Below are 25647 nucleotides of genomic sequence, written 5' to 3' on the forward strand. Positions count from 1 at the left end.
TGTATGAGTAAACATAAAGAAGGAAACAAATAATAACTAAGAAATACTTTGAAACGGGAGATATTAAGCTTAAATTTGCCAATTACTTATGTTACATACTCTATATCTCTTTCGGAATTTACTATATATTCCCCAAATAATATATACGTGTGTAGAAAAACATCCCCATTTTCCTCATATTCCCCTTTTCAAGTACATGATACAGACATGTGAATGGTACCGTTTGGAAGGTTGTTTTTTCTGAAAAGAATGAGGTACGAACCAAGAACTAATATTAAGATGCTATTTATTTTTTGTTTTCCAGACGGTGTCAGTTGGAGTATCAGTCTTGACGCTGACTTTCATCTCGATTGACCGCTGGTACGCCATCTGTTTTCCTCTTATGTTCAAGTCAACTACCAGCAGAGCGAAGACCGCCATATTCGTCATTTGGTTTCTGGCTTTATGTTTTGGTAAGTATCCATCTCGTAAATCTATAGTATTATATGTATAAAAGAGTAAATGCCAATCAATAGTTCATCAATCGATTTCCTTTCCAGTTTCCGATTATTATTATAATATACTAGCATCGATTACCCCCCGATTCGCTGTGTTAAAATAAAAATTACAGCTCCTTATCTATTGCATGTGTTTGTTTTTAGTGCCATGAATTTAAACGGCATCTGAAGTATCACTGTTCATCTCAGCGACCGCGAAAACTATGGATTCAACAGTAATATCGGTTATTTTCTATCTTGTTAAATATCTCCCCCACCTCTCACCTAAGTTGCACCGTCAAAAAAGGCTGTTCAATACTTAAGAGTCACTAACATAGTGGCTTTCAATTTTATAACGTAGATTAAAATTGTCTTTTACCTCCAAGAGATGTACATTGGAATATTTTAGGACAGAACATATTCAACACGAGGATAAATTATATTAAAATTTGTAAACTTACCTGTAATATTAGACTAAATTTACAGAAAGAGGGATTTAGGAGGGTTCTTACCTCCAGCACTCACCCCTTGCGCAAAACTTCCATCGGGATATCTGATTTAACACATCTGTTTACATTGAACTATAGAGCTATTTTTTTCTAATCAGACACCTGGTATGGAAAGTGTTTATACTCGTGTTAGATCGACGCTTTTAATACCACTATACTGGCTATATCCACTTCTCCTGCCTCTTGCGAGGGTATTTCCAAAAGTTTACGGACTGGCATTAAAATATCCTACCACTGATAATAAGCCGTTCATGGCATATAGTGCCATATATGGAACAAATAATGCATCAGTTTCAACTTTGAAGCTGCTTCAATTCGTTGGATGCAGTCAAACTTAAATCAGTCGCTCTGTGTTGAGGTCGCTACTGCATGGCAAGGTTGCAGTCCATACAATTGTTGCTTTTAAGCCTGCAGTGAATGACTGTTGTTTTGAAAAAAAAAATGAGTATCCACCCAAGACCCTAGATTAGGCACTGCAACCTTAACAACAGTCGCGTGAGTAGTAGGGCGTCACATCACATACACTACCCTAAAAATCGCCTTTTCTTGCGGGGCCTCCTGAAACAAGGATTCAGTTTTCCACTGACGCATGATACATGATGCCACTCGTATCGTCCAGCTATGGAAAACTGAACACCCCGAAGACTCGTTCTCTTTTATGACCACTTTTTGTTGGGGGGGTGTACTCGTTCCCTTTTACGACCCCTATTTAGGACTGTATTCGTTCTCTTTTACGACCACATTTTCCAACCCCTATTTTAACATAGCAAAAATTACATAAGACTATGAACACAGAGACTACGAAAGTATATTTTTAGCAGCACTCCAATGTAACATAGCAAAGACAACTAACATAACATACAATAATGGGGGATATTCGTTCTCTTTGTGACCACTTTTTCAACGCCTATTTTAACATAGTAGAGAATACATAAGAGTGTGAACCAACAGGAGGGGTACCTTTTATCAACCCCTACAGAATATAGTAGAAATTACACAAGCATTCATCTAGTACTACATGTCCCAAAGTAATGACCACCAAAGTAAAAGTTCAAATATTTAAACACGAATGACTCCTAAACAGAGCAATGTATTGAGGCGTTGTCTCCATATTTAACAATAGATCATCAAGTACTACATGTACCAAAAGTATTGACCATCGAGGTCAAAGGTCAAATATTTAAACCGCAATAACTTGTAAACGGAGAAACGTATTGACGTGCTGTTTAGACATTTAGTAACAGATCATCTCGTACTACATGTCCTAAAAGGGTTGACCCTCAAGGTCACATATTAAAACCCGAATAGCTTGTAAACGGAGCCACATATAAAGGTGCACTCGCTGCTGAACGGGACGCTAAACTAAAATCAACTCAAATTAAACCCGAATAGCTCGTAAACGGAGCCACATATTGAGAAGTTGTTTTCACATTTAGTAATCGGTCATCAAGTACTAATCGCCCCAAAGTACTGACCATCGAGGTCAAAGGTGAAATATTTAAACGTAAATAACACGCAAATAGAGCGATGTATTGAGGTGCTGTTTCCACACATAGAAACAGATCATCAAGTACTTGTACTACAAGCTCTATAAGCGCTGACCATCCAGGTCAAAGATCAAAAATTTAAACCCGAATAAATCGTAAACGGAGCAGCCTATTGAGGTGCTGTTTCCACATTTAATAACATATCATCAAGTACTACATGTCCCAAAAGTACTCACCATCAGAGTCAAAGGTCAAATATTTAAACGTAAATAACTTGTAAACGGAGCAGCATATTGAGGTGGTGTTTCCACATTTAACAGTAGATCATCATGTACTACATGTACCAACAGTATTGACCACCGAGCCCAAAGGACAAATATTTAAACCCTAATAAATTGAAAAAGAAACAACGTATTGAGGTGCTGTTTCCACATTTAGTAACAGGTCAAGTAGTACTAAATGCCCCAAAGTGCTGATCATCGGGGTAACATTTAAACCCGAATAGCTTGTAAACAAATCCACATATTGAGATCCTGTTTCCACATTTAGTAATAGGTCATCAAGTACTACATGTCCCAAAAGTACTAACCATCGAGGTCAAAGATCAAATATTTAAACCCGAATAGCTCGTAAACGGAGCCACATATTGAGGAGCTGTTTCCACATTTAGATACCTAGTTATCGATCATGAAGTAGTACCGGGCCCAAAAGTATTGTCCATCGAGGTCAAAGAACAAATATTTAAACCCAAATAAATGGTAAACGGAGCAACGTAATATTGAGAAGCTGTTTCCACATTAGTAATAGGTCATCAAGTACCACATGTCTCAAAAGTATTGACCATCGAGGTCAAAGATCAAATATTTAAATCCGAAGAACTCGTAAACGGAGCGACGTATTGAGGTGCTGTTTGCATATTTAGCAATAGGTCATCAAGTACTTCATGTTCCAAAAGTTCTGACCATTGAGGTCAAAGGTCAAGTATTAAAACTCGAATAATTCGTAAACGGAGTAACGTATTGAGGTGATGTTTGCGTATTTAGCAACAGTTCGTCAAGTACTACATGATACAAACGTATTGACCATCGAGGTTAAAACTTAATAACTTGTAACCAGAGTTACGCATAAATCACGTTTGTGTGACCTATTCAGTTTTGTACGAACCAGAGAAAAGTGAAGAAATGCCATTTTAACTATTCAGTTTTTTATACCTTTTCGGATCATTCATATAAACGAAGGAATAAATTTGAGTGGTCTATTTAGTTTTGTACCAACTGGAAGAAAAGCGAAGAAGATACATTTTAACTAGCTGAGAATTTTATACTATTTTCTACTATTTGAATAAAGAAAGGAATAAATTTGTACTAATGAGAAAAAGCGAAAAAGGACAATTTTTAACTAGCTCAAAATTTTTGCAGCTTTGTACTCCTCAAATAAACGAAAGAAGAAATTTATTTGTCCTAGTTTTTATATCGAGAAATACCATTTTAACTAGCCCAGAATTTCTATATCATTTGTACTATTCAAATAAACGAAGAAATAAATTTGAGTGACTTATTTACTTTTGTACCAACGAGAAAAAAGAGAAGAAATGCCATTTTAACTAGCTCAGAATTCATGAACCTTTTGTACTACTCAAATAGACGAAAGAATAAATTTAGCTGGACTATTCAATTTTGTACCAAGCAGAAAAAAGCAAAGGGATGCCATTTTAACCAACTCAGAACTTCTATAACACTTTGTGCTATTCAAATAAACGAAAGGATAAGTTTGAGGGGGCTATTTAATTTTTTAACATCCAGAAAAAAACCGAAGAATGACCATTTTAACTAGCTGAAACAAATAAAGGAATAAATTTGTACTAACCAGAAAAGGCGAAAAAGAACCATTTAATTAGCTCAGAATTCAAGTACCTTTTGTACTATTTAAAGAAACGAAGGGTTAAATTTGTGTGACGTATTCCATTTTGTACCAAGCAGAAGAAAGTGAAGAAATGTCATTTTAACTAACTCAGAACTTCTGTACCATTTTGTACTATTTAAATAAACGAAAGATTAAATTTTGTGGCTTATTTAATTTTATATTAATGAGAAAAAGCGAACAAACACCCTTTTTAACTAGTTCAGTGTTGTATACCTTTTCGGGTTATTCAAATAAACGAAAAAGATAAATTTGGATGGAATATTTATTTTTGTACTAACCAGAAAATAAATATATTATTTAAATTAGCGAGGAAGGTCAATTTTAAGTAGCTGAGAAATTTATATCATCTTGTACTGTTCAAATAAACGAAGGAATAAATTTGAGTGGTCTATTTAGTTTTGTGTTAACGAGAATGAAGTGGAGAAGAGCCATTTTAACTGGGTTGAAAAAGTGGTCATAAAAGAGAACGAATACACCCCCATTATTGTATGTTGTGTTAGTAGTCTTTGCTATGTTACATATGAGGGCTGCTAAAAATATACTTTCGTAGTCTCTGTGTTCATAATCTTTATGTAATTTTTGCTATGTTAAAATAGGGGTTGGAAAATGTGGTCGTAAAAGAGAACGAATACACCCCTAAAATGGGGTCGTAAAAGGGAACGAGTACACCCCCAAAAAGTGGTCATAAAAGAGAACGAGTTTTCGGGATATTCAATTTTCCACCTCTGGACGATACGAATGGCATCACGTATCATGCGTCACTGGAAAATTGAGTCTTTGCTATCAGGAGGCCTGGAAGAAAAGGTGATTTTTAGGGCAGTGTATGTCAGGTGATGCCCATCTAGTCGCGTGGCATAGCGAACTTTATTCTTTGCTTGAAAAATGGATAAAGTTAAAAAGAACTTGTGTGTGTAAGTGCGTATGTATTTGTAAATTACTTTTTACCAGGCTGTCCCAGAAGTACTGCACCATCAACAAGCTGACCTGCATGAAATGAAACTTTGAGAGAATTGGTGTCACCACCAGTGAAAACTGTTGGCAGGCATAGAGGACAAGTTCGTGGTATCAAGTGTAGGCAAGTACTGCGTGTGTAGCGAGTGTTCACGTAAAGTCAAAAAGGGCAACATGATTGAGGATCAAATTACAATTCGAGCTGTGCTACGATTTTTATATATAAAAAAGGACTAACTGTGAAAGCTGCAGTGGAAGAAATTTGTCGTGTAGACAACAAAACAGTAGTGGATCAATCGATAGCTTCCCGTTGGTTAAAAAAAATAGTTCATTGATATAAGCCTCGTGGACAAGCCCCACAAGGATAGACCTCCGATGGACATTAACGGCCCTCTGCTAGATGCTATGAGTGCTGAATCACAATCGAGTACACATGTGTTAGCAAGAATGGTTGGAGCACCCAAATCAACAGTAAACCGTCGATCCCATGACGTGGAATACGTCAATAAGCAGCCCAAAAGCAGCCAGTTCCGTTAAACTGACAGAAGAGCAGGCCCAGAGCAAAGTGGTAATTTGCCAGACTTTATTTTTAAAAAAACACGCGTGATCTTCGTTTTTGAAGAAGACATTGTGAAACAGGACAAATTTGGGAAAAAGCTCATGCTGTATGTTTGGTGGAATATTAATAGGATAATTCATTTTGAATTTATTCCAGAGGATAGTGCTGTAACAGGTGAACTGTATTCTGAACAATTTCGCCAAGTGTATGCCATTCTGAACGAGAACTATCCGACATTAACAGAAGGAAGAGCTTATTTCTGCAAATTGACAATGCTCCGAGCCATCGGTCTCAAAGTCTGACCAACATCCTATCTGAACTTAACGGGTTTGAGTTGTTACCTGATCCTGCCTATAGTCTAGATGTTGCACCCTCAGACTATGGTTTCTTTAGCTCTCTTTCAAATTTCTTGTGTGGACTGCAATTCAATTCATATCATAAGATGCATGCTGAGTGTCGCGAGTTTTTCAATTCTAAACATGCCACCTGGTATCGCTATCAGATTGAACTCTTGTCCCAAAGATGGGTGAAGGCAGAGGCGTCATTTAGGGGGGCAGGAGGGGACAATTGCCCCTCCAAGAGTTTGAGGAATGCATATACTTTAATCAATTGTCTACTAATATACTAGTACAAAACGTGAAAGTCTTATGTCTGTGGTGCTCTTGCCCCCCTCAAGCGAAGCCTGAAATGACTCCCCTAGGAGAAGGTCATTGAATATGATGGTCTGTGCTTTGCCGATTAAAGGTTTGTCTTTGTTTTTGATATTCGTGGCTCATTTTCAACCTTGTATGATGCAGAACTTTTGGAACAATCAGGTATATATATTCATGACAACTTTGTTTGATTTCTTTTGTGATGATATTTTAGCAAGATGAAAAGTAAAAACAATCATGTTCGTGAGCCTGGCCCCACCCTTACTTGCACTATTTTTAAAACAGATGACCAAATTAGTGCCCAATTTGGGCTGACGACCTATAATGTTACAAAAAGTTCGTGCTGTTACGTAAACCTCAAAAAACAAACAAAACAATCTGCCTGTGCTAGCTTCACCCTAGCCCCAACCACTTAACCGATTGAGGTAATATTCATCCACAAAGTAACGGACAGACGTAAGTTACCGTTACCCGTTAACATGTTAACGGATTGATTCTGTTAATGAATTCAGCTGAGGTAATCGCCCTAACCGTCTATTGCGAGAATTGAGTTCAAAAACTCGCTTCTACTCAGGAGTAACAGACGTACTAAAATTACCACATTATATGTCCAGCTGGCATAATCCTAATAAACTAATGCTGATCCGTAGCTTTTTCTTATAGGCCTTAAATCTACATTTGCAGTTAATGATGTCATAATTAATATGCATTTGAATTATTGCACGCTAGGAAAGGTCTTGAAAACTAATATTAGTATACTTAAAAATAATTTCGAGACATTTGTGTAACTTTCTAAATTTTATGTTCTTTATTCTCTAAGTTATTCAAAATTATCTAAGTCTTTCAACATTATCTAAGTTATTCAACACTGTCTAAGACATTCAGCATTGTCGAAGTTATTTAACATTGTCTAAGTCATTCAACATTGTCTAAGTTATTCAACATTCTCAAAGTTTCCCAATATTGTCAAAGTTATTCAACATTGTCGAAGCCATTCATCATTGTCGAAGTTATTTAATATTGTCTAAGTCATTCAACATTGTGTAAGTCATTCAACATTGGCGAAGTTATTTAACATCGTCTGTCATTCAACATTGTCTAAGTCATTCAACATTGTGTAAGTCATTCAACATTGGCGAAGTTATTTAACATTGTCTGTCATTCAACATTGTGTAAGTCATTCAACATTGGCGAAGTTATTTAACATTGGCTGTCATTCAACATTGTCTAAGTCATTCAACATTGTCTAAGACATTCAACATTGTCGAAGCCATTTGTCATTGTCGAAGTTATTTAACATTGTCTAAGTCATTCAACATTGTCTAAGACATTCAACATTGTCTAAGTCATTCAACATTGTCTAAAACGTTCAACATTGTGTAAGTCATTCAACATTGTCTGAACATTCAACATTGTCTAAATCACTCAACATAGAAAAGTTGGGGAGATGATCGTTGCGAATACCCTTGACCGTAAGATCAATCTTAACAGTGGACCTCACTGGATTCGATTTGATTTGGTTTTGGGTTTAGCGTCTCTTTCAGCAGCGAGACTATATGAGGCGGGGACGTATACCTTAACTTGGAATGCGAAGCACGAGAACTCCCGCTGGAAATCGAATAGGGGTGTCTCCCATGCTAAATGTGCATACGCTAATCGCTTAATCGAGAGGGAGTTCAGGGAGTCAGTGGAAAATCTCGACCAAAGGATATGCTACGTTGAATTCAAATCTGGTGATTTAAAAAAAAAATTATGAAAATCATGTGAGCTTACCCCTGATTGAATCTGTAATCCCTCTCTGCCATCGCCGACACCACCTTTAATTTCATGGGGAGTTGCAATCGAAGGGGCAGGGGCATTTTTGGGAGAGAAACAGCTATTTTTGTACACCGAAGAATAGAACTAATAGTTTTACTATATTACTTAAATTACATTAAAACATATGTTGGTGGGGAGTTGATGGGGGCCGGGCATCCACCTTATTTAAGCCTCTCTTCTTACTCTTTTATATTTATTTTTTATCTCTTATTTTAAAGTTTCTATTTCTATTTTGCAGTAGTTTTGTGTTTCTTATATGTTGATATGTTCGTTTTTAAATTTTATTTACGGCAGTTTGTGTTTGAGCAGTTGTGTTAATCCGATTGGACGTAACGGATACAAGTATCCTTGATGCTGACGTCTCCATTGAACACTAAATCAATAAATCAAAGCCAGTGCTCATGATTTAACCTTCAAGATATCACACGGTGTGTGTCATGAAAATCTGGATTTTTTTTTTTTAAAAAAAAGGAAAGTTGTCATTAACAGTGGTTTCGTCCTAACTGTCTCTGGGCTACTTTGTTTTAAGGATTAAAAAAACAAATTGTGCTTCATACAGTAGTCCCACATGTTGCAGTAAAAGTTAGCTTTTGCTATCTTTTTATTTTATTTGTCTCAGTTCCTTCTCTTTACGGGTTTTGCTGTCTTCCCCATTCACGATACCTGACGTTGAAGCACGCATGGTCCAAGAGAACGTGATAACCACAGAAGAAATGACAAATTGCGTGTAAGGTATGGAAGTGAAGTCGACAGAAATAATCCTGTAACAGTTCCACATTCATTGCCTTTTTTTCTCTTGACACTAACATATATATGTAATTTTTTTTTTTTTTTTTTTTTGGAGTACAGGTATCTTCCAGGCCCAGCTGCATGTGTTTCTGAAAAGATTTTAATTAAACAATTCATTGAGAAAAATAACTTGGTTACATATTTTGTAATAACCCCTTTCAAATGTCACAACCAACATCTGTCGTTTTGTTGAAAATCAAGCAAATTCTATGGAATTATTTTGCTTTTAATTTTATACTATCCGAAACAGTGCTTTCCATAGATTGGATGGAGATAACAGAAGTCCTCAGGTTATAGCTGCGGGAAACAATTTATTTGGTTGTTGACAGTTCAGGCACGGAATTACGGAGTTGTAAATATTCAAGCTTGCAATTTAATAAGTATGGATTACCGCACTAAACTATCTCGCTCCAGTTTCTCAAACTAAATCGTCTTATGCTGCATCTTTATGTTTTAAAAAACAACGTATAAAATTATAAAGCGTTTTTGGAACAAACAATGACTGAACAAAATTGCCTTAGTTGCTTTTAAGAAAATCGCCTGAGTCGTTTTTAAGAAAATCGCCTAAATCGTTTTTAAGAAATCGCCTGAGTCGTTTTTAAGAAAATCGCCTGAGTCGTTTTTAAGAAAATCGCCTGAGTCGTTTTTAAGAAAATCGCCTGTGTCGTTCTTAAGAAAATCACCTGAGAAAACTCATGAAAATGAAATGAAATGTAATCTTTCAGTTTTAACGTCCCTTTAAGCTAAAGGAGCCGGATGATTCTTGAAGACAAGTGAATGATGATGGACGAATTGCTGGAATGTGAACGTGACAAAACCTATGGACACGGTGTTGTCCACCACAAACTTACTTGGGCATGGATCGAATCAGGGACCTGACGCACCAGAGGTAAGCGCTCTACCACGAACAACCGTACCCACAGAGAAAACTCGTGGATTTTTCTCTGGATTTTTCCCGGAGAAATGACTTCAGCACGCTATAGGATAAGTAATGAAATATTAATGTATGAAATATAAACAAATTCTTTAGAGCTCTTTTCGAGAAAATAACTTTTTTCCTTATTTTCACTCTTCAATGAACTACCTTTAATTTTGCGGCTAGGAAGAAAATTCGAAAAATGGTCCTAGGGGTCAGAGGAGAACAAAGAGAATTTAAAGAGGTTGACCATTTCTAGTATCTGGGAAGTATTTTGACGAGAGACGGCTTACTGCACCAAAGAGATCAGGTCATGTATTGTCATAGCCAAAGAAGCATTCAACAAGAAAAGATCACTCTTAACTAGCAGCCTTAGTATTGGATTAAGGAAGAAGCTGGCCAAATGTTATACATGGGATTGGACTGTATGGGTCAGAGACTTGGATATTACTGAAGCTAGAGAAGATATATTAAGAGAGCTTCTAAATGTGATGTTGGAAGAAGATGGAGAAGATAAAATGGACAGAGAAAGTAACAAAATGAAGATGTCTTAAAACGGATAGGAGAGAAGAGGAGACTTCTGTCCAACATCCTTCGAAGGAAGGCCAATTGGATTGGACAAATTTTGCGAAGAAATTTTCTTCTTCGTCTTTCCATAGAAGGAAAGATGGGAAAAAAGCGAGGAATAGGAAGAAAAAGAACATATGTTCCATGATTTGAAAAATAGAAGATAATATTGGGAGTTAAAAGACGAAGCTGAAGATCGAGGAATATGAAAGAAACATTTCCAGTCCAAACCTAAATTCGGAAGAAAAACAAAGTCATTAGTCCCAGGACCTTCCGAAAGACATACTATTTAATAATAATAATAATAATAATAATAATAATAATAATAATAATAATAATAATAATAATAATAATAATAATAATAATAATAATAATAATAAGAAGAAGAAGAAGAAGAAGGATTCTTATAAAAACTGTAAGTTTAAGATCTTGGTGCAGATACATTGGACGGTATGTTCTCTAGACGAGTGCCCGTCAGGACAGACGGACGGACGGACAGACATAGAATGACTTTTTCGCCTTGTAGGGGCCATGAAACGTGTAAAACAGTTGAAATATCGAATTCGATTCTTTCTACGATCACTATACTATCTTTCCTCCTATCGTCGCTCGAAAGCAACATGTAACACTGTCACGTTTACACCGCGTGAAGAAGTTTGGTTTATGTGATGTGATATTTTCTTTATTAGTATTGGAACCGAAAGTGGTAGATTCCTACTACTTCCAGTCAGGACCGGATCCATTGAAAGGTTGGTGGAGGGTAATCGTCCCTTTCCTCCCCAATAGTTACTTTTTTCTTCTAAGTTCTGCTAATTGGCATCAGATTACAGTTACTATAGCATATAATACTCCTTATTTATTAAGCCTACGTTCATCGACTAGATCAACGTAGTCTAGGAGGAGATCCGTATTTCGATCCTAGGATCCGATCCGCCCTCTCCAAACGACAATTCTAGGCCCGGTACTGCTATCTGAGAGTGGAGATGAAACTATTCTTGGTGTCCTTAATTAATTACAGAAAACCGCTTTTCACTATATAAAGGGTCTCCCATGAAGAACACAATTTTTGCAATGCCCGCCATTTCTGTTCTAGTAAGTTGGCAGCACTGACCGTTACACGATTTTCATCTGTTGTCTTTGTGCTTAGTAGTCACGGAGCGCCGAATAGCACATGATCGTCATCTGTTGTCTTTGTGCTTAGTAGTCACGGAGCGCCGAATAGCTCATGATCGTCATCTGTTGTCTTTGTGCTTAGTAGTCACGGAACGCCGAATAGCACATAATCGTCATCTGTTGTCTTTGTGTTTAGTAGTCACGGAACGCCGAATAGCACATGATCGTCATCTGTTTTCTATACAGTTAGAAATGGAGCACTTCACGACAAACCAGTGTGTTATCATAGTGCAAACTTATTACAAATGTGACGAGTGTTGTGCAAAGACTGGTGAATTTTTGCCGATGGCGAACATGCACTATTCTGTGCCCCTTGACTACTAACCACGAACACAACAGATGGAAATCGTGTGACATTCAGTGCTGCCAACTTACTAGAACAGAAATGGCGGGCGTTTCAAAAGTTGCGTTCTTTATCGTACATTCTTTATTATCGGTTTTTCTGTACGCTGAAAAGCAACATTTCATGTTATATGAATTAATTATCTAATATTTGTATTTAGTATAGATTTGTTATTTGTGCCAGAAAGGAATCATAATTGTGCAAAGTTATGGTGCGGAACTGATTAATTGAGTCACCTAAATAATGTATTCAGAGAACCTGTACGGAAATCGAGAGAAACCGGTTGTCTTATTCATCTCAATAACTCAAGAAATTGCAACATCACCATGGAAGAACTGCACAAATTATGAATTAATTTGTTGGGACCTGTCCAGAAATACGTTAAAATATGAACCAGGACCACGTTCAGGGCCTCGCAGGATACGTATATTTCTAAGTCTATAGGATCACGCGTGTGCGGCTTATAAAATAATAATGTTAGAACATTCTTCCATGTGCTACTCTCTATGAAACTCTTGAACGGAAGAAATAGTACGTTCGTCCATGTGCTACTCCATATGATAACTCTTGAACAGAAGAAATGGTACGTTAGTCCATGTGCTACTCCATATGATAACTCTTGAACGGAAGAAATAGTACGTTCGTCCATGTGCTACTCCATATGATAACTCTTGAACGGAAGAAATAGTACATTCGTCCATGTGCTACTCCATATGATAACTCTTGAACGGAAGAAATAGTACGTTCGTCCATGTGCTACTCCATATGATAACTCTTGAACGGAAGAAATAGTACGTTCGTTCATATGCTACTCCATATGATAACTCTTGAACGGAAGAAATAGTACGTTCGTCCATGTGCTACTCCATATGATAACTTTTGAACGGAAGAAATAGTGCGTTCGTTCATGTGCTACTCCATATGATAACTCTTGAACAGAAGAAATGGTACATTAGTCCATGTGCTACTCCATATGATAACTCTTGAAAGGAAGAAATAGTACGTTCATCTATGTGCTACTCCATATGATAACTCTTGAACGGAAGAAATGGTACGTTAGTCCATGTGCTACTCCATATGATAACTCTTGAAAGCAAGAAATAGTACGTTCATCTATGTGCTACTCCATATGATAACTCTTGAACGGAAGAAATGGTACGTTAGTCCATTTGCTACTCCATATGATAACTCTTGAACGGAAGAAATAGTACGTTCGTCCATATGCTACTCCATATGATAACTCTTGAACGGAAGAAATAGTACGTTCGTCCATGTGCTACTCCATATGATAACTCTTGAACGGAAGAAATGGTACATTCGTCCATGTGCTACTCCATATGATAACTTTTGAACGGAAGAAATGGTACGTTCGTCCATATGCTACTCCATATGATAACTCTTGAACGGAAGAAATAGTACGTTCGTCCATGTGCTACTCCATATGATAACTCTTGAACAGAAGAAATGGTACGTTAGTCCATGTGCTACTCCATATGATAACTCTTGAAAGGAAGAAATAGTACGTTCATCTATGTGCTACTTCATATTATAACTCTTGAACGGAATAAATAGTACGTTCGTCCATGTGCTACTCCATATGACAACTCTTGAACGGAAGAAACAGTACGTTCGTCCATGTGCTACTCCATATGATAACACTTGAACGAAAGAGAATTTTCGAGTTCTGTTTTCTTTATTAGGCAACTAGAGCAATTGACGTAGCCGAGTTCATTAATGGAGTCAATACGTTAACATTTTCACGGGTAATTGTGACTTTAACGACTGCTGTCCATATCTTATACGCGGAATACTGACCGCTTCAACTATCACCAGGTTTACTTCATTCATAAATGTAAGTTTTGCGTTATCTTTTGTATCTTCAGCAGAGGTTAATGTAGTACTGCAGATAGTTCAGTCGTGGAATACTTTCTTGTGGTCCACAATGTGTATTGTAAGGTTCCACACCCTCATGCGTAAGCAACTGCGTGATTTATCATAAACACATGTTCTTATCACGAATATGTCTTATTGTGTTCAAATATAAACAACAACCGATGACGGAATGAAGGTATCAGAAAGACACGAAGAGGTTTCGGAAAGAAAACGGAAATAGGTGAACTTCCCTGAAGGACCTCCCCTTCGAGACGACAAAGCCATCAGTGCCAGTGCTAGTCGATGATCTACCTAAATTGTCTCCTGAGACCGCTACAGAGTTACGGAGATTTCCTTTAATCTCTACTCCTAAGGCTGCAATGAGAAAGGGTGTATTCCTGTAATCAACTTACCCTTTGAGGCTGCGATTGAGCAAACGGGGATATCCATAACTACACTATCTCTGGAGGCTGCCGTGAGCAAAGGGGAGGCTGCCATGTATCCTTTAATTACAGTATGGTGCCGCTCTGGGCTGAAGACATACACCCTTCGAATCAGAGGACACCTTGTGTGCCGAAGATCTTTTTTCACACTGGAAATACATTTTCTAGACTTTGAAATCCTTACAACAACTAGGGCCGTGTTGGTTCAGTGGTAGAGCGTTCACCTTGGAGCCTGGGATCCTCGGTTCGAATCCAGATCTCGCACAGTGAACCTTGTGGTGGACAAACACCGTGTTCGTGGGTTTTCTCGGGATTCTCTCGTTTCCTCCCACTTTCATTCCACTATTTCATTTATCTCTTATCATCATCGTCTCCTTTAGCCTAACCGGCATAACCGTTTCCGTACAAGAACTTTGTAAATTTTTATAAAATACTTTATTTTGTAATAAAAGGAGTAGGGTTCAAATTCTGGACCTATCATTTAGACTCTACCAAACAAAATACTGCAATATTCAAAAATGAGGAAAAATTTGCGAGAAAAGATGGTAAACAACATTACAAGATTGGAAAGTTTTGATAGTTCCAGGTTTAGAGGTTAATATTTTAATCCTATACTAATCGCACTTACACGACAAAGTTAATCCGCTGCATTAGTATATATATATATATATATATATATATATATATATATATATTTGTATCTTCCCTTAGAATCTTCATGACTTCTTTACTGGGAGACAGAGAGAAAATTTTCTATTCCGTTTGGTTAAAAGTTTTTACGACAAGAGAATACTTAAAGAAAAACAAGGCTTGTGTCTAAATTCAAAGTTCTTAGAGAACTACCATAAATCAAATAATTCTTTCCATGTAGGTTTCTTTCTTATTTTCTCCATCTCCTCTTCCCATGAATTCTGATAAATGTCCTCTGTAAGCACTTTTTAGTCATTCTTTGGCTATAGTACAGAGTCTATTGTTCTTTTCTGTTTGTACATGATTGGCTTCACCGTAAGGAAATGGAAATAAAGAATTATACCCGAAGGGAGAAAGAACTAAAATTTCTTTAGAAATGAATGTCTCCAACCAAGGAAATAGAAACAAAATATCGTGCTATGAAAATGGTTATACCATAGATCAGCGTTTCCCAACCGGTGTGCCGCGGCACACTGATGTGCCGCGAATGGACCGCTGGTGTGCCGCGAGGAAATGAAAACAAAATTATTAATTATATAGGAACCTAATTGCAAGACAGGAAATATGTGTATTTAAATTTCACATTACTATGAACCTCTACAATGAAAAAAATACTGTAATTGTAATATATTATTTTACATGCATTATTACTACATAGATTGTATTTCGAAAACAGAATTTTATTAATATTTAAAATTGTGACGTATATTAACCATGTTAATAAATTATAAGTTTCACACTGTGTTACTTATCTGTTTATTTTTAATGTTGAAAAAAGTATTAATTATCACTGTTTCTTTATTATGACCATTATTGTTTCTTTATTGTTACAGATTATTTCGTAACTTGAAATTTTAAAACCTCATTATATCCTTTCGACAAAGCAAACACATACAAATTACCGCAATTCTGTTTTAAAAGTACAAGAGATTTGTTTGTTCGTTCGTAATTTAGTGATCTTCCCTGTGACAGGTTGGATACATTCTTCGAAAAAGAAAGTGTATTTTTTAAAAGACTGAGTTCTATATTTCATTGGAATTGTTTTCTATTTTTTAATTTGAATGAAAAGTAAGTATAATGATTTACGATGGAGGAAAACCAGTGATTGAGCTTTATTCTTTGTGAGAAGGAGGTCAGTAATCAAAGAGAGCAAATACGACGGTATTTTCTATTTACAAATAATAATAATAATAATACCTATGAGTGTGCCGTGAGAATTCAAGTTAGACCCGTAGTGTGCCGCAAGTTGAATAAGGTTGGGAAACGCTGCCATAGATAAACAAGACACATAACAATATTTAGAAAGCTGACTTTAGCAACCTCCTAAAAAGTTACGCTTTCTTTTACGGATAAGGTGTGTGGAGATACGACCTTAGGTTAATTGCTGGTAGTCTACAGAATTTTGTGATACTTTTTATATAAGTTTCACTTCAAGGAAAGTGAATTTTTAACCATGTGAAAGGAAGCCATCGATATATGCAGATATAACAAATAATCATGGATGATAGGACTAATCAACAATAATACATTCGATAATATAATTATACATTGATTCGTTGACTAATTTTTGAGGTATAATGGGAATATATATATTTTGAGGTATAATATAATCAACATCGAAGTTATATGTCCCCGTCACGATCGACACGACTGCTCAAACATGGATTGCCGTAAATAAAAGTTAGAAACGAACACATCAAAATATAAAATTAAAAAAGAAAACTGTTGCAAACTTAAAAGAAGAGATAATGTAACAAATATATGAGAATAACAAATAAATAACAACAATAATAACTAGCAAATATATAACAATAAGCATAAATAGTAAATGTATAACAACTAAATAAATAGTAAACAATAAAAAGTCATAATAAAGGATGAAAGTGCAGCAACAATAAATACAAGAGCAAAGGACTATAAAAGCTCAGAGAATGTGAGCAACGTTAGAACCGTGTATAAAAGCAAGTGCAATCCCAACAATATCAATGTCTTAGCCCACTGCGCGGTGAAGTGACGCTCTCTTACATATGAGTATTCAGAGCATTCGAGTGGAATGTGCCGAATACTCAGTGAAACAATACATTCCTCACAATAGGACGATTCAAACCATGCAGTAAATAACTATGCGCCAGATAAGAGTATCCGATACTCAAACCCGACAGGAGCACTTCATTTCGACGACTAGAGCATATAGCCACATGTTAACACAACATTGAATATAAATATCTCATATAAATGATTCGTTATAAATCCGAACTGGAACTTAATGGGAGTGAAGGATGGAGTGAAATGGAGTTACACAAGACAACACGTTGTATGTGTTCAAGAAGCACGTTATTTTCTGAACTAGGGGTCGCTCTAGACCGTTATGAGGAACGGATCAAGTCCATGTTACGTTACACAGGAGTAGAGGGAGATGGAATGATGAAAGGGAAGTAATAATAAATGACATAGCCGTTGAGAATAAGTTGTGAATCATTGTGTTGTAGTGGAAACTTATACAACGTAAGAACAAGAAAATATATTGTTGGTAGAGGTGCAATTACAATGATAAAGTGTATTTAACATGTATTTACTTCTTTTATATTATTTAATATTCAAAGTAAAAGTGTTGTTAAAAGTCATGAATACTCTTGATTTGTAAATGTTTTATGTTTCTGTCGCTAAATAAACATGTTTACTCGTCGTTAGGACAAGAATCCGCTTGCTAGGGTAACAGTTTCGTTACGAAGCACTCGTTTATAAGTAATTTACAATATGTAATCCAGCAAGACGTCGTGTAATTCAGATGTGTATAGCATTACTGTAAATTTAGAAATACAGTAAAACCGGCCCGTCGTAATATTCTGGTCAGTGGCGTATTTAGGGGGGGCTTCCGGGGTTAAGCCCCCCCCCCGAAATCTTACTTACTATAGCAAAATATATGAAATATCTTCCACAATTTTCACATTTCCAGGCAAAGCCCCCCCCCGAAAGTTAGCAAAGCCCTCCCCGAAACAAAATCGTAAATACGCCACTGATTCTGGTATATTGTGTTTTTGGCAACACTTAAATAATCTACCTTCCTACCAAGAGATGGCGTGTCCAGGTCGGGTCGACTTACATGACCTGCAGCAGGCACGTGCAGCCGCAGCCAGTGAAACTTGTCGAAACCAGTTGAGAAAAAGGCCTCGTTGTGTTAAGCCGGGTGAGTGTCAGTGTGTGATAATGCCGTATTCGATACCCGAGCGTGTTGCCATTGTTGAAGGGTTCATTTTCACTGGATCTTTTGTGAAAACAAAGAATTTGTTTCGAGAGAAATTTCCAGGACGTTCTGTGCCAGCAAAAAGCACCATTCAGGAATTGATTGAAAAATGGCGGCGTACAGGATCGGTTCAAAATGCTCCCAGGAACAGACGACCATCTGTCTGCACACCTGAATTAAAGATGCAGGTGGAGGAGATAATGACAAGAAGTCCTCGAAAGTCAACCAGGAGATTGAGTCAACAGGTTTATGCGAGTGAGAGAAGTTGCAGACGTGTTTTAAGGGGACTGAAGTTAAAACCGTACCGGATAAGTGTTGTGCAAGAACTGAAGGAGCCTGACCTGCAGAAGAGGGTGCATTTCTGTTCATGGCTGTTGAGCAATGTTGCCAGTGGTTTCTTGGATCCACTAATGCTCATCATGAGTGACGAGGCGTGGTTCCACCTGTCTGGGTACGTAAATTCCCAAAACAATCGGTATTGGTCGACAGAAAATCCACACGCAATCCACCAGGTACCCTTGCATGATGAGAAGATTGGTGTTTGGTGTGCCATTTCCGCCACACGCGTTATTGGACCCATATTCTTTGAGACGACAGTGAACAGTGACGTGTATATGGGAATCCTGGAGGAGTTTTATACACACTTGAGCGAAGAGGAGCGTCAGTTATGTTACTTTCAGCAGGACGGTGCAACATGCCACACATCAGCTGCATCATTGTCCCTTGTGCATGAGATGTTTACACCAGAGAGGACAATCAGCAAAGGCTTGTGGCCTCCTCGGTCACCAGACTTGTTCACGTGTGACTTTTACTTATGGGGACTGTTAAAGGGAAGAGTATACGAATCAAATCCACACACAATTGAAGAACTCAAGACCAGGATCCAGGATGTTACCAATAGCATTACAACACAAGAACTGACAAGGGTATATATGAATCTCCTCAATCGTGCTCACATGTGTGTTGAAGTGGGCGGAGGACACTTTCAGCACCTGCTGTGAAGGCTGCTGTGAAGGTGAGTAGTCATATTCAATACATTACATTTCATTTATGTGTTATAGTTAATCATATTCAATACATTACATTTCATTTTATGTGTTCACTTTACGGGCCGGTTTTACGTGCCGCACCCTGTACTTATTACCAAATATAATGAGTTTTAAGCAATTATATCTGATATGTAATCCTTTTATAGGAAGTATACTATAAGATTTTAACAAATCGAACTGGTGTGGCGTTATATTTTATGGTGTTTCCGCCCGGAAATTGCAATAGCTCTGAAGAGTAGTAAGGACTATATCAAAATGGATTACATATTACTGGAAAAATCAACGAAAGATTTACAGCGCCTATTCAAGAAATTAGAACGGATGAACACTGTTCTGAGATTCTTAACTCGGACCTTCAGGCCTACTCAGCTCATAGAAATTTTCGACATTGGTACCAACATCGACAAGCTAGTCAAGTGAGTCTAAGGAACAGCATTGTGAACTTTTCCATTAGCATTGTAAAGAAAGAAATGTTTTCCTAATTACTATTTTGTAATTATTTATTCTCGTTATGAAAAATACTGTATTGAAATTATTATTTAATCGGTTTTTCAATCTTAACTACACAATTTTTCGAAAGTGTGCGGGGCATTCTCTGAAGACTTCTGCTCTAAAATATCTAATATTGTTCCAAACCAAGTTTCGCATGAGAATATCAAGTGGGAGGCGTAAGGAAGACACATTGAATCGCTCTTTATGTATCTGAAAAGGAGAAGTTAGTTATTATTGATATTAACATTTGGTGGTGAAATCAACGAAAAAACATGAAAATCTGCTCATGTCATAGCTATATTTTATATATTTAACTGTTTCTCTCTTCCATCACTTGAGCTTTTTTGTTATAAACTGAAGCCTGTGAAGGAAATTATAACTTTATCTCTGAGAACATTCAAAAAAACGTGGTGTTGTACCTGCTTTGTACTGTTGCCAAATTTTCCTAATTTAACTGACATCTCCTGGTGATTTCTTCGCCTTTTTGGTTCGTGAATTAATAGTATTTGTTACTTGTCTGTATAAGAGAGTTACCGGTATTAAGTCACTCTATGGCCTATGGAACCAGGAGGTTTAATGTGGCGTTCACAAAAGCTCTCCACTGATTTTTATCCTTAGCCAACTAGATCCAGTTTCCGTTTTGTATTCCTATCTCTGCGAGATCCATCTTAATATTGTCCTCCCCTAGGTCTTCCTAATGGTCGTTTTCCGATTGGTCTTCCAGCTAAGACTTTGAAAGCGTTCCTACTTTCTTCCATTCTGGCTACATGATCTGCCCAACTGAATCTCCTAGACTTCATAACCCTAACAATGTTTGGCAAACAGCATAAATTATGTAGTACCATGCTGGGGGGCACCGAAGTAAGGGTCAAAATTTGGAAGGAGAAAAGAAAAGAAGGAAAGAAAAACAAGAGAGAAGAAAATACTTGGAATATTTTAGATCAACAGCAGTATTTTACAATCTAATATTTAATTTGACCAGGGTCAGATTTATACTTGTACACATATATACAATGGAAAGAAGAGAGTCATAAAAGTGCTCAAAATCAAGAACAAACAGGGTTTATTTTTAAAAATTTTCTTACGCTTCGCACCAGCTATCGACCTCAATCATATGTACGGGGGTGCCGTCGTATACACTCGTCCTGGCTCTGATTTTACACGGCACGACACTGAAATTATGCAATTCCTTGTTATGAAGTTTCCGCTATTCCCGTTCCTCTATATTCGTTTCAGGATTTTTATTCTGAAATACTTCCAGTCTCCGTTCTTCCCTTACAGTAAGTGACTATGTTTAGCAACCATACAGAACAACAGGCATGATTATCGTTTTATATAATTTAAGGTTCACATTCCTCGACAGAAATCGCGAGGACAAAAGATTGTGAACTGAATAATAAAACGAATTCCCTGGTTTCTGACGACATTTAATTTATTTGTGGATATGGTTTTGGTTGTTAACATTGATCGTAGATATTTAAAAGTATCTACTTTTGTCGAAGGTATTATTCTGTATTTCGATTCATCCATAATTTGCAATATGACGTTCTCAGCGAACTTCCATGTATTTAGTATCCATGCATTTTCCAACATAATTTTCTCTCTATTCACTTCCAAACCCACGTCCCTGCAAGTGTTTAATAAGACCTGCATTTTTATTTTCTATTATTCTCCTATCATCACCAATTATATTTACATACTCAGCATACGCCGTAACCAAATGAATACTTTTCAACTCTAAAACTCTGGTTGCTGTCTTTGATTTTCGTTATATTGATTTTCCTATGAGAATGTTGTAGAATGTTTTCCCCCTAACCAAGTCATAGACTTTTCTAAAATCAATAAAGAATTGATGTACCGGAGTATTGTATTCCCATTTCTTTTCGAGCATTTGTTGAATGGTAAATGTCTTCCCGAAAGTTGGTCGATTTCGCCTAAATCCTCAATGTTAATTTTATCTTCGTATGGGATTAATCTTGGTAATAGAATGTTTGAGAGGATTTTATAGGAAGCCTCGATAATTATTACAATCGGTTTTATCGCCTTTCTTGTGATTTGGAACAATGATTGATTCTTTCCACTCTTGTGGCAATTCCTCCTTGTTCCAGACAAGGAGAGTAAGTTTGTGTATCTTGTTCTACAAATTTTCCTTCAGCTAAAATTTACTCAGTCAGACTTTCTTCTACATCTAGAGATTTTTTTACAAGTAGACAAGCTTGTAGAGTACACACTGCAATACAAGTAATCATGCTACATTTGACCGGCCGGAAATAAGCAACTGTTAAAGTGAGGCTAGACCCTAGTACAATTCATACAATTTCCTATCTCCAGCACCATTCCTCTGTATTAGAACAAGTCCTCACTGTTCCTGACGTTTAGGCTTTAAGTTTATTTTCTCAAACCTTGCTCTTCGTTGCAATGCGCTATTGTAGTTGTTGCTTTTGGTCATAGAAATGATGTTTTGTGCTAGGTTTTGTATTCGTACGTAAGTCATAGGGACGATATGACTGTTCGTAATCGTTGTGTATATGTGCGGTTATCTAAGTTTAAGAAAAAAAAGCTGGAATGTCGAATGATGAAAGAATGTTAAGTATTCACAGGTTCAATCCCACAGGAAGATTATATCGTTACCGGATAGGGTATCTATATATGCAATAATCAACCTATCCAATTGTCCGTGTGCTCATAGACGAAGTTCCATCTTTAGATCCTACTACGCTATGCCTATCCACCCCTCGATCATCTTCCAACTACACTATACTCGCCGCGACCTTATCCTGATAGCCGAGATACACAACTTCAATTCGGGCGCCTCCGCGCACGTTACATAGTTCTTCACGTTACACACGTGTGTTAGTGTGGGTACGTGCGTGTAGTGAAACTGAAACCATGGAGAGTTTTAAGCACGAAATTGAAATCTTGAATGAATCCAAATTATCATCTTCTCACATCAGTATTATCGCAAACACGAGGAAGGGAAACCTCTTTAAAGTCAAGCAAAGTAAATTGTCATCAATGTGTCTGCTCGACTAAGAGAAAAATATGCAGACAAAAAAAGTTGAAGAAATTGTTGATATGATTGTTGCCGGCTCGCAGCTGGTGTACTCATTGCTAACGTAGAGTTGCCGTGCTTTGAGAAAAAAAATCGTATTTTTAATTTATTGTGTCGGAGGGTGGCTGCTCGTCTGTTTCTGTTTATGATTGACCTTTTCCAGGTAGATATATGAGAATAACTTCATTTCTTATTCTTTCTTACGTTATTAAATTGAAATGAATAATCAAAATAGTTTTCATGCTCTCGAGTTTCAATTATGAGGATTGGAAACACATCACATGCGAATTTTCAATACATTTATTATTATTGTCGTGTCTTCATGAATTATTAAAAGCAAATAGACCAAGAAACATATTTTTCGTTAGCGGCAGAAAAAGGACGAGAAATCACCGCTTACCGCATATCAGCTGAGACCCAGAACAGCGCCAGTTGAAACCCTGGTGATTGAGAACCCAACCAAAACACACACACACACACACATACAAAGGCTTCCCTGCGAAAAGGTTCGCGCGCCAACATGTATTAATGCGCTTGTGATTCGGCTCTCAAGTTAACATTGCGTTTAGTATAGACTCTCGCTAATCCGGCTTTTAGTAGTCCGGCCTTTCAGTAATCCGGCGCACATCCAACCAAAAATACGTGTACAATGAATTGTCGTGCGCAAGCGCAACAATGCTTAGTTAAACAATGTGTTATATACTGTACGTATTCGAAATTGTAGCATTCTTTACGGATCGGTTGCGTGATAAATCATCATTGCATATCATCATTGCGTATTATGGTTGCCTATCATCATTGCGACAGTTAAAAATTAGAGACGTGTTTCATAGTGAGATACTATTCAAGGACTAAGTTTTCTTTGAAAATTAATGTATATTTGGATTTAATAAAGTATATATATTAACTGAAGTTCAAATGAAATCTTTAAGTTTAACGTCCCACGGTTATGTCCTTTAGGCTAAGGGAAACGACCATTAAGGAAAGTGAATTATGATGGAATAATTGGTGGTATGAGATAATGGGATGAAATGAGAGATTAACCTCTAGAAAATCCACAGACATGATGTCCACTACAAACATGGTTGGTCGGGGATCGAACCAGGGACCCCACGAACCAGAGGTAAGTCCTCTACCATTGAGCCACCATGACCCCCCCCCCACTCACATAATAATAACATGAAATTTCACATTTTCCTATTATCTTAGCATGATCTTTTCCGTTCATTATCTTACTGATGCACCGAATATTTTCTTCAGTAATTTAGTTTACATACACCCTCATCGTGTGCTCATTGCTTCAGAATGGTGACTATAGCTTTTCAATCATTGCTCTACTTGTATATGCAGTTCACTATTTTTTCCCATCTATTTTCACCTATTAATCTCATAAAGGAACTGTTGACTGAATAAATGATTGATAGAGATTTTGAGGATGCAGTACGGGTGCGATCTTTTATATGCACACGGATCTCTATCCATGGCCATATAGTAATTGAGGATGTCCAATTCTTTAGTGTATGAAGCGATTCGTTCCATGTATCTACAAGGAATCGTCTAACACGAGTATGAATGTAAAATGAGGGGGGGGGGGCAGCGGTTGCAAATAACAACTAACCTAGATGCAAGGGCGCTCATGTTGTGCTTTCCAAGGGGGGCCAGAAAAAGCGACATTTCAAATATAGTTTCAAATTTTGCTGTAACTATTTTAAAAATTCTATTGGGTTTTTGATATTCTGAAGTACAATTTCCTCTAGGGGGGCGAGCGCCTCACCTTTCCCCCACTGATGGGCGCCCTTGCCTAGAGGATCTGCCGACATGTTTAATGCCTCATGGAGGTAAACTGTTTTCAAACAATGGCTGCCTCTCCTGAATGCAGGATCAATACAATAAATTTCGAAAAGAACATTCCGACAGGAATTTCATATAATGGACGTTTGAAGACGAATATCACGAAAGAAGTATTAAATAACACGTGGTCATTTTCAAGCGCCAACACTACATCTCTATGGAAAACTGTGTTGTTTAGAAATTCTGAAAGGTCAACATGTCAAAATTACCTTTTACCTCTTTTAATAATTCATGAAGACTTGCGAGCATTGTAACGTTCTATAGTGGGAATCGTGCACCTAACAAACTATACACCTTTAACCTTTATCTACAGAACACTCAATGTTGCAACTGAAGATTTATGCGTACGTAGGTCCAGTTGGAATGCAATTCACGTAAACTTTGTTGTGTTTCATGTGTCTGTTGGTACAATTTCCTGCTTGGACTTCCAGTTTCTCGCTCTCCGTGGACTACTAGTTTATAGCCTCCAAAAGAAATAAGTAGATGTAATTTACTGGGCTCTCCAGGGTGTACGGTGCTGCTGTTTTCCATGATACAGCTCGCTAGTGACATATTTTGTCTGTGTGTTCACTCACGTGATGCATATTTAATATGGTTTAAGTACTTCCCGTGAAGTCACAAAAACAAATCGACATAGTTTGTTTGTTGGTTTATGCTGTAGTTTGATGCAAATTTCGAGGAACATACCTGCTGAATTCCACGAAACCCTTTTTTCCCCTTTTCTTTTTGATTGTTACATAATTTAGTTTGTGTTAGTAATAGTTCTGGTCGGAGATTTGTTTGTAGCAAT

At 37.1% G+C, this 25647-nt stretch overlaps 1 protein-coding gene across 1 annotated transcript in view; it reads left to right on the forward strand.

The window, feature by feature from the left end:
• Positions 1–303: 303 nt before the first annotated feature.
• LOC145671191 (orexin receptor type 2-like) overlaps positions 304–25647 on the forward strand; it is a 466286-nt gene continuing 440942 nt past the window's right edge. The window contains exon 1 of the mRNA XM_081740045.1: positions 304–452. Within this exon, the coding sequence (XP_081596171.1) occupies positions 383–452 (70 nt within the window). The 5' untranslated portion in view covers positions 304–382. The remainder of the gene's footprint in view (positions 453–25647) is intronic.

The sequence above is a fragment of the Thermobia domestica genome, chromosome 2 (genome assembly GCF_964235325.1).
Source record: "Thermobia domestica chromosome 2, izTheDome1.hap1.1, whole genome shotgun sequence".
Lineage (NCBI taxonomy): Eukaryota > Metazoa > Arthropoda > Insecta > Zygentoma > Lepismatidae > Thermobia > Thermobia domestica.